At 49.0% G+C, this 10,220-nt stretch overlaps 3 protein-coding genes across 3 annotated transcripts; 1 reads left to right on the forward strand and 2 right to left on the reverse strand.

The window, feature by feature from the left end:
- Window positions 1–3,824: 3,824 nt before the first annotated feature.
- Window positions 3,825–5,011, reverse strand: VE01_07767 (uncharacterized protein; the record flags this gene model as incomplete). Its single annotated transcript, XM_018277200.1, has 4 exons — window positions 3,825–4,285; window positions 4,340–4,772; window positions 4,833–4,860; window positions 4,914–5,011. 4 exons carry the CDS (start codon window positions 5,009–5,011, stop codon window positions 3,825–3,827), a joined length of 1,020 nt encoding a protein of 339 aa, XP_018128071.1.
- Window positions 5,012–5,229: 218 nt separating this feature from the next.
- Window positions 5,230–6,024, forward strand: VE01_07768 (uncharacterized protein; the record flags this gene model as incomplete). Its single annotated transcript, XM_018277201.1, has 3 exons — window positions 5,230–5,394; window positions 5,449–5,557; window positions 5,624–6,024. The coding sequence occupies 3 exons, from the start codon at window positions 5,230–5,232 to the stop codon at window positions 6,022–6,024; spliced, it is 675 nt and encodes a 224-aa protein (XP_018128068.1).
- A 1,098-nt stretch (window positions 6,025–7,122) lies between these two features.
- VE01_07769 (uncharacterized protein) lies at window positions 7,123–8,754 on the reverse strand. The gene is made up of 2 exons (XM_018277202.2): window positions 8,067–8,754; window positions 7,123–8,012 (listed from the first exon to the last, which is right to left on the reverse strand). The coding sequence occupies exons 1-2, from the start codon at window positions 8,110–8,112 to the stop codon at window positions 7,342–7,344; spliced, it is 717 nt and encodes a 238-aa protein (XP_018128067.2). The 5' UTR covers window positions 8,113–8,754; the 3' UTR covers window positions 7,123–7,341.
- Between the last annotated feature and the right edge of the window lie 1,466 nt (window positions 8,755–10,220).

The following is a 10,220-nucleotide window of genomic DNA, read 5'->3' on the forward strand; positions in this document are numbered from 1 at the left end:
CTATAATTTCTGGCTTCCATCGATACCGGTTGCCGTCAACATGCCTTCCAGTTCGTCTCTCGATGCGTCCACTCCAGCCTCCTAATGCATACGACAGGTCGATCGCCAAGCACTTGTTGCAATTCTTGTCTAGGGCCACCCCACAACGGGCAGTGGAATAGAAAGCCTCAGCTCCACATGAACATGCGGGTGAGTCAGCCCTATGAATCCGGGCCATATATCAGAATACGATCTCGAGCTACACGATAAGGCGTGTGATTTGAGACGTGGGGCCTGTTCATCGATCATCTCACATCCCTTTTTGGTAGCTAGTCACGCCCATTTGTGTGCAAGCTCGTTGCCGTGAATCCCTTCATGGGCTGGCACCCATTGTAGGGTGATTTTCGTACCCTGCGATCGAAGTTCGGCAGTAATCTCTAGTATCTTGGAACGGGGCGTTGATTACGTGAACGAAGACTAACCACACAAGGCCACCCGGAAATTGTGGGCATGCTGCTGCGTGGGCCGCCTCGAAGGTTGGCGAGGGTCGGGAGCTCATCGGAGATGCAGATGGTCTGGTCATATACGCACAATTATATCCAACCACCAACACCTCCGCTTCGATTCTGCAGTCAATCCCATTATCATCCCACGTCAGCAACTCACCACTCGTTAGCAGTTATTTGGGGTGAGGGTTTGGTGGCGGAATGGTGGGTATGGCGGCGTTATGTGTAATACAATTATACTAGATTAGGATTAGATACCAGCGATGGCAACCAGAGACCATGCGCTTTAGGTGATGAGAGCCGTGAGGGCGGGGTGAAGGCAGAGTGAAGATGGTGATGGTGGTGAGGAAAGTGGGGGTGCGGGTGTTGGTGGGTAGGGTGGGGTGAGGGGAGGTGAGGCGGGGAGATTGGAGAAATGGTGGTGGATGAAATGGTAGGATGGGGCCGGGGCGCGGGTGAGATGATAAGGAGAGGGTGTGGGGTAGGATGAGGCGACGGCGAGTGAGCACGGTGAAGGTGGATAGTGGTGTTGAGTATGGGGAAGGGATGAGTCAAGCTCAGCCCCATTCCCACCACCTTCCTCATCCTCAACCGACACCACCCCGTTCTCACCCCGCCTCGCCTCTTCACCCTTTCCTACCCATACCCTCACCCCATCTCCACCGCATTCGTTTGGAGTGAAGGTGGGGTGAGGGTCGTAATGTGCTGTGGTGGTGAGGTCCGGATGTGGGCAGGGTGAAGGTGGTGAGGGTGGTGGGATTGGTTGAGGGTAGGGAACAGACGAGGGCGTGGGCGGGGATGGTGGCGAGGATGGGATGTGGGCGGCTGAGTGTGGGGATGGGGTGTGGGTGCGAAAACAACAATATTCAATAAGAGCAAAAGCATTCATTATCAGAGTAATTGTAGCACGGCGGACCCGTACGCGTACCCTTGGAAAAAATTTCCCTCTCCCCTCCCAACTGGGGTAAGACCGGCAGATCTGGTTCCAGTATGCCTAATCAAGACACCGCTCGCCTAATTAGGTAGGGCGGTGTGAAACCTAGAGTCAGAGCTGAGTTCGTTGAACCATATTGTTTAGGGAGTCTGCCCTGACTCCGAAGCCTTAACTAGGATATAGTCCTGGGTTGTGGGGGTCCGCTGGGAGAGACCCCCCCTTTTCCGAAAAGCACTTCTACTGTTCTTCCCCCCGCAGGTAGGAGCAGTAACGGCAGGCCCTGCTGGTTTCTCGTGTTAACCCTTGCCTTTACTGTAAACACCACAGCTGGCTCCTAGAAAGCGGCCGAGGCTGAGGTTGAGAAAACAGGGGTGTGAACGTGACTCTGATTGTGAGTGAATGCAAAGCCGAGCCAAGTAAGATTAAAACGAGTTGACGAGGTACCGGAGCGTAATGTTCTCCGGTTGTGAAGACAGTTTGCAGAAGGGGGAACTTGTCAAGAAACAGCTGTTTCTGGAGATTATGCGAGAGGACGGAGATTTGCAATTGACTTTTATTTCACTGATGGCGAGGTGCAAGACTAGCTGCTAGATTTACATTCGATACTACTAGGACACCATAGGCCACTCTACTCCTTCAGTAAGAGTGCAGAAATTCACAACCCTGATTGGCTCGTGACAGCCCTGCTTAGCGCCAGTTCTGGTAAGAGTGCAACAGTAAGAGTGCAATTGGACAAGCATAGTAAATATACTCCCTTAGATCAATTTATCGAAGGCTATTCGACAAAAAAACCCTTCATGTTCTCATATACTGTAATTCAAGGCACTAAGCGAGTGTGTCATACTTGTCATTCTTGTATACTCCCTGGGCCGACGTGTCAAGAGCGACACCTCCGAGCTGAACTACACCGGGAAATGCGCTGAAAACCGCCATCCAGCTTGTTAGCAGTTATGACCTGAGAACAATCAAAGAGCGCATAAGCCTCAGCCGGAGGACAAGTGCGAGCAAATCCAGCAACTCACCAGCTATAGCGGGTCCCGCTGTCTAGAGCCAGGGTGTGACTATGCCACTCGTCACCCTTGGAAAAGGAGAGAGCATTGCGCTTCCGCTCATAAGAAGCGATAGAGCATAGTGAAGATAGCCCGCTGTACTATGTGGAAGTTCCTTGCCCCGCTCCCTCGTTCCCCTGACCCTCTACCTTCTCTTCCTTTCACGCCTGAAAGTCCTCAATTTGATATCGTACGGCGTACATGGCTGTCTACTCCCGTGTCATAACGTACGGGGGCAGAAGCTCGAGGTCGCCCTCTTTGGTTCGGAACACGAACAATTGCTTCCCCACCTCGACATACCGCTTGACGATCGCAAAATCCATGCAGCTATAGTTCCCTTGGTTGTATTTAGTGTTGCTCGCCCAACGCAACGCCCTTCGCTTTGCTGGCCTTGAACTAGACTGAAGGCAAACACGCGTGCCAGCGATCGCACCTTTGATAACGTCACCGTGACGCTCAAAAACTGGCACCTGCCGTACGCAAAAAAAGCATCACTACATGATGCATTTCGATCTCAAGCATCGCACGTTCCGAGTGGCCACAGCGGCCACGATCGGGTGCATCACGCGCCATCCAGAAAACCTTATCCTCTCCATACACCACGATCCAGCTCGACGACTGGCATTGACAAGGAGCTTGCCGGATGGAACGATTATAAATCGATCATTGCTGAATGAAAAGGTGTTTGTGTCTAGCTGTATCGTCTCATCAAAAGCGAAACGCCGGACAATAGGGCAGGGCGAGAGCTCCAGGACTTAGTTATCATAATTACAGTTAAGTTACTGTAAATCCATCGTTTTGTCAGGTGAAGCATGAGAGAGAAAAGTCATGTGAATTGAGGCAGGCAAAATATTTCGCAACACGATAGAATAAAATATCACGGCTAGCCCTCTGTAGCGTGGAGAGGAAATCGAATCTAGCCATCAAATTAGTCCCGTTTCAGAGTGAACAATCCTCGCAAATCAGGATCCTTGAGCTTGCAATTAGCCTTGTGGCCTTTCTCATCCCAGCCAGCTACTTGGCAGGCCTTATCACACCCATATTAGCATCAAAGTCAACATAAAAGGAGGAATTCTATGGCAGTCTTACCCTCTCGCAATACCAGAAAGACGAGCACTTGCCGCACCGCTGCAGAGATGCTGCCTTCTGATCGCACCCGAGAAACTTCTCAAAGGCCAGAAAATCTCATTGTGCCGAAGCTTCTTGCCCGTACTTGCAGTCACCCACAGTCGCCGCTATTATTCAATAAATACGTCGTCCGAATTCAGTATCGCCAGAAAGTTGAGTATCCCAGAAAGCGGCGCGGAACCATAACGCAGGTATTGAGGTCCAGTGGAAACAGAGACAGCAGCACGGTCAGCCGACTGCCTCGCTGCTGGTAAGGTCGTCGCGGGCTGTGTCGCAGACCGGTTCACTGCCTACTTCGCCGTCTGTTGTCTCGTTAATGACATCATGGGCGGGCTCAGCCTGGCCTACAGCAGTGCTGGACCTCTCAGCATTAGCCTCTTTAGAGCTGATGTTGGTCCTGCAAAGTGGGCAGGAATCAGAGTGTTCTAACAACCACTCATTAAGACACGAGTGGAAAAGGTGAGGGCAATTCGCTTTAGTAACCGTCAGCGACTGTATACAGATAGCACAATCATCAGTGCCAATGTGACCCAATTTTCTTTCTAGCCTTTGGACTGCATCTGCAGAAGCTGCTTTCCATTTATTTGCAGCGGTGTCCTGTACATCAAGCACTCGTCCGTGTAGAGTTCCAATAGTTGTGAACACCCCATGTAGGAGCCAGAGTCTGTTTCGAATAATTGTAAATATATCTGAAGTTTATTGTTAAGGCAGGTCGAAATAGAATTATGAATTCAATTGCTTACGCGTGCTTGGACAAAAAACCTTCTTGTACACTCCATATTCAGATGGCGTGAATGTCACTCCTAGTCTGGTCGCAAATTGCTGAAGCAGTTCTATAGGCATCTGTGCAATAACTAGCACTGCTTCGTTTTTGACCTCCAGATTGTGCAGCTCCACAGCCTCCCTAGATGACAAAACGACCATCATATCTCCACTCTCTACTTTTGTGTCTTGTAATATGTTTCCCGACATCTGGTCTAAGTCAGTGGGATCGCCGCGGAGTCCTGGTTTCCACATTGACAGCGCTAGAAGAACTTGCTGTTCCTTTAGGGAGCCTATGAACTGAAAAGCCCCCTCTTCCGCGACTACGTTTTGTATGTCGAATCCATCCTCGGTAGATAACCAAAAAGTTACCGAATCGGCACAAAGGAAGCCGTTGCGAAGAATATTTGGAGACTGTTTTCTTTAGTATAAAGTATTTACCAGCTTAACATGCGTGATATGCGTATAACTTACCATGGCTTCTTCAACCGCGTAATAACCGCTGCGTTGGTTCTGTGAGCGATTCGAGGCCAGGGTTGCTGCGTGGGCTGCTACAGAGCCTCGCCACGATTGGAATCTTCAGTGACGGGTGTTACAATTGGGAAGGTCGAGAAAGCACGGGCGAATTTTGCTGTGTAGCTGGAGAACTTCATCGCTGGCACTGTGTTTGCCGCGAAGCTGCTCCGCTGTTGCGCTTTCGCGGATTTTGGTGCCTAAGGCCACAACTTGGTTACCATCAGCTGGCGGTCGTTGATCTGGCTGCACTTGTAGCAACTCTCGAGAGTAAGAGAGAACTTTCTGGGACAACTGATCAGGTTGAAACTTTGACTGTAGTGAGTGCATAAACTCCCTGTCTCTTCCCGGAAACGCAATGCCATGTCTGATATCACCAATCGTTGCGCTAGCTCAAAGCCCTCGACCAACGGGAACACCAAGGCCAAACGTCTACGCCTACAACAGCATGGTTGCCTCTACTGCGAAGGCGTGGATGCTCTACCATTTCTGCGTATATGGGATGAGCAAGAGCACGGCCAGGGTGGGAGAGCAAAGCCATATAGCGTGATCCTCCAGATACATCAACGAAGACTAGCCACAGACAAGGGCTTACGCGGCGGACGATGTGGTTCTCGACGATGTATGCCATTCCGGAATTTGTAGAGATGCCGCTGCGGGGGCCGTTGTCGACGATGGCGAGTCTGGTGTGGAGGGCAGGACGACGGACGTTTGGGGAGGGCAGGGAGCATGAAGTGTTTGGGACGTCACAGCTATTGGCGGCGTTCAGGGCACAGGGGTAGAAGAGTGTGGGCAGGAAGAGTACTGGGTGGCAGGGAAGGCGAGCGTAGGGCTGAAGGGGCTTGTGGGATTATGGGAGCGAGGGCGGCTCCCACCAAGACTGAAAATGCTGGAGGACATGCGTAAGAAGACGCTAGACGAGCTGCTGATGGCTGGATTAAGCCAGGAATGGGCCGGACGGGATGAAGAGGATGACGGGGAGGAAGAAGAGGCTGACGGTGCAGCGTTTGTAGCAAGGAAGAATGTCATGGCGGCGTTTGTCCAACGGAGTAGCGATGATGGGCAAGATGAGATCAGCAATGACAGCAGTGCCGTCGGTGGAGTGACAAGGACATGTAGTGTGCATAAACACTGTGGTTCTACGCCCAAGTAAATATTAACGGTTGCATTCTCATTTTCAGCCTAGAACAACCTAGCTTGTAAACAAATAAGCACGCTAAACGATCCGAAAATATAGCGAAAATATTGAAGCGGCTGCAGATGGCATTAATCTACGATAGTACACTTGCCACAGTTCCAGCGCGTCCCTCGTGAGTGCACGTGGTTCTGGTGAAACCCTCATTCAAGCACAGACCAGTTTCGTCCGGTTATGTCGTAACTTATGACTGTATGTATGTAGGAGCTTCTCAGTCCCGCGCAAAATCTTCAGACACCCGCAGAACCCGCTCTCGAGTCCAGGATTGCGTCTCATCATTAACAGCATTGAGGTAATTTTCCAGCCTTGAAATATGAAAGGGGGGAAAGCCAAGCCTATTACACAAATTGAGCCGATCGGAGAAATCGCCGCCTAGCTCATCTATCAGTGTCAGTCCAATGATGGATGACTTCACAGCGTCCTGGAGTAAATGTGGTCCACTCCGCAACGGTTTACGTCGTATTGAAATAACGATTCACTCCTTCGACATAAAGACTGAGCTTTACGGAAGCATGCTCGATATTAACGATGTAAAGGAATTAAATCTGCGTATCTGGACCGGCGACACACGCGTTGATTTTGAGAATGATATAAGGGCTGCGATTGACCTCATTAGACGAACCAGGATACCTTTGGTTAGAATTGTCGTCATTGTAACTGATCCATCGGACCGCGCATTGTTAATTGCTAAAGAAACGATTTTAAAATTCCTGGTGGGCACTCCGACCAAACTTCTCTCTTACAAAGCTAAGGCATATTCCATAGAATTATTAATATAACCACAATAGTCTGTGTGTTAGCGTATATACAGCTGTAATATAAGCCTACTAAGTGTTAAATCTAAAATGTCTAGCTAGAGCATTAGATGCATTTTCAAAACCATATAGAGAAATTTCATAGAACTGTCTTGTAGTGCTGCAACTAGATGGAATATCTTAGAAGTGTATAGTAGGGTTTACCTTGATTAAGTAGGTAAGTTAGTAATTTAATATCAATGCCAGCTTCTACAAACTACTAGAAAGTAAATAGAAATATATAACAAGAGGCTGAACTTAGGTGGGTGGGAAAAATAGCGCCAAAGGGCCATAACCTATATATCTTCTATCAACAAAGATCCTCGCTTAAGTAATAGTTATTCAACCACCTTATGCCCGCTCTCTGCTGCCTGCGAAAGCGGCGTCTGGCTAAGGTCATCTTTTGTATCCACTTAAGCGCCACTGTCGATCAGCAGCTGGACGACAGCCTCATGCCCGCTCTCCCCAAGACCATTTAAATTTAACAAGGGAAGAATACCCTAGGCTGCTTCGGATAAGCTTTGGCGGCGAAGTCCTTGTCCATCGCAGAAAGCTTATCGTTCCAGCCAACCGAGAAGCCATCATTAGTAAAATCCGATGGGATAGCATAAAGCATGATCGAGAGCCTATCGAATCTCGAAGACTGGCTCATATCATGGTCATACTGCTTGAACACATTCTCCTCCACATCGGTATCTTTCCACCCTATCTTGCGGTAGTAAGCGAGCACCGCTGGCCTATTCCATTTGATGCCCATCACGGGACTCTGGTGCTCGTGTAGAAAGCCAAGGACGTGCCCAAACTCATGCAGAACCGTCCGCTTGAAAACACGCCCCGGGGTCCAATCGTTCAAGTGCAGGTTCATTGTTGGCTGTTGGTGGCCTCGCTCGTTGTGGCAATCAGTGCCGACAAGCGACCAATGCCCTTGGCCTGGCGTGAAGGCGATGCGGACATCAGCTTCATGGATATTAACGAGGACTAGGTGCAGGTTGGCGTGTTCGAACCACTCGGATGCATATTGTATCACTTTTTCTCTCATAGCCACGCTGCCGCTCAAGAACCCTACCCGAATTATGGTGCCGTTGGCCCACATTCGAGGTCGGGAGGTGCATAGGCGAAGGATGAGGCCGTTAGGTGGTGGAGGTGGTGGTGCTAGCAGAGTTCTGTTAGTGAGTGTCGCTGTTGTAGACTAGGAGAGTTTCAAACCGGAGATCTCAGCCATTTTTGAACAGCAGAGCAAGGTGCCGATCATGGTTGGAATCTTAGAAATCGTATAGTAGAGCGGTGAGCGAGTGTCAGCGAATAGAGTTGTGCAGTGCTTTTCCGAGACTACATTTGAGCTCAGGTGGGAGGATCACTATCGTCTTAAAGTACACTGCCGTTGTAAAGTCCTAAATTCGACATTCTCTGATTATGACACATTAAGTCCCATTTGTTATATTTTCTAAGGCATCGTTTCTTGCAAGTCCCGTTCTTGCGAGAGTACCTGCAGCTGTCACTTGGATCCGAGACTTTGTGCAAGCATACCGTCCCCGCTGTCACTCCAGTCACTCCAGTCCATTAAGTCCCGTTTGCTGTGTTAGGGTCACGTTTTTCCGATCAGCTCTCTTCTGAGATGAGATCATGCCGCTGCTCTAATTTAGTGGGTTGAAATCGGGAGTTTGTGTGGTGTACGATACGGTTTCACCATTCAGCAACAAAATATCCATCCACTCACAGAAGGGGGGATAAGTCCTGATTGTGGCTGGTGCACAGGGGCGACCCACTCCGCCAGGCTATGACCCTTGCCACCCAATGAGTGACACGTTAGTGCCTCCGGCACGTGACTAGACTTAAGTCCAGATTTTCTTCTTTCATCCCGTCGCAAGCCGATGATGCATCGCCTAAAGTCCTGATTTCGCCTCCCGATAACAGGCTGCAAATCACATGCATATATACGCGATGTCCTCTGCGACTGACATGGAAGATCTGTTCCTCTTTGTCTCAACTTCTACTCTTGTCAACATTCTGCAAGGCTGGGGACTGGAACTACAGACGTAACGCAACCCTCACATATCTTTCAGCATCTACAAACATTTCTTTTGCCTTACCATACCCACGCCTTTCAACCTGCGATAGATATATGCTCTACAGTCACAACCTTGAGGGTCCTGCAACATGACAATTACTTGGGGCTCCGCAGCGATGGATCTGCCAGGTGATATTCCGGGTAAGTTATTCATCCCCTTCGGTTGATTGGTTTATATTTGTTCCGGCCCAACCACGAATAAGTGGTATTCGCGAATACGCTGGCCCATTCGCGAATGGGCCGGCCCAACCACGAATATGTTCCTTCGCGAATGGGCCGGCCCATTCGCGAATAGGCTGGCCCAACCACGAATAGCTGCCCAACCACGAATAGCTGCCTAATACGCGGGGTAGTATTATAGGATATTGTAGATAGAATCATAACATTAACCTTCAACTATTAAAATGGATCCTACTATTGCCCATATTAATCCATTCCCTCAAGATGTTCGCACGGCCTTTCAGACCTATATTCATAGCTTTAGCTATGTTAATAGAGAGCGGCTAGACTACATAAAATATCAACAATTACTACTCTATCTTCAGAACCCACTACTAAAGCCTGCAACTCAAGTAGAGTCACGACTAAAGCATAGAGCTCAAACAGAGTTTATGCTTATACATAATAAGCTCTACCGGAAGCCTGACTCTAAGTTCCAGAGCCCACGATCTGTCGTTCTAGAGAGTGATGCATTTGACACTATTGTTAATGAACATCTACAGCTCTTACATGCAGGCCGGACAAAAACATGGACTATTCTACAACAGAAATACTATGGGCTAAAGCGAGAAGAAGCAGAGTTTATAGTAAAGCGATGTAAAAATTGCACACTAAATCGACCTGCTACTACAAAAGCTCCTCTAGTTCCTATTACTACAGGCCGAGCATGGGAAAGGGTTCAAATTGACTTAATTGATATGCGCCACGAGCCGTCAGGACGATATAAGTGGATTCTACATATAAAGGATCACTTCTCAAAATATACACAGCTATATCCATTAAAGAGCAAGCATGCAAAGCCGATTGCAGACTGCTTTGCTACCTTTATTGCAGCTTTCTTACCTCCTAAGATTATGCAAGCTGATAATGGGAAGGAATTTAAGGGGGCTCTACTTATCCTACTACGAAAGTATGGAATTCAAGTAGTAAATGGAGCACCACGGTCACCTCAAACGCAAGGCCTAGTTGAGCAGGCAAATGGAATTGTAGAAGCAAAGCTCCGAGCATGGAAAATGGACCATGGGTCTACAGAGTGGAATGATGGGCTACTTGAGGTCACGCTTGCAATGAAC

Source organism: Pseudogymnoascus verrucosus, assembly GCF_001662655.1.
Source record: "Pseudogymnoascus verrucosus strain UAMH 10579 unplaced genomic scaffold scaffold_39, whole genome shotgun sequence".
Lineage (NCBI taxonomy): Eukaryota > Fungi > Ascomycota > Leotiomycetes > Thelebolales > Thelebolaceae > Pseudogymnoascus > Pseudogymnoascus verrucosus.

Coding starts and splice junctions, on each gene's coding strand:
- VE01_07769 (XM_018277202.2), bottom strand. CDS start 8,112: ATGATCGGCACCTTGCTCTGCTGTTCAAAAATGGCTGAGATCTCCG. Junction 8,013..8,066: donor AAAAATGGCTGAGATCTCCG/GTTTGAAACTCT, acceptor GAACTCTGCTAG/CACCACCACCTCCACCACCT.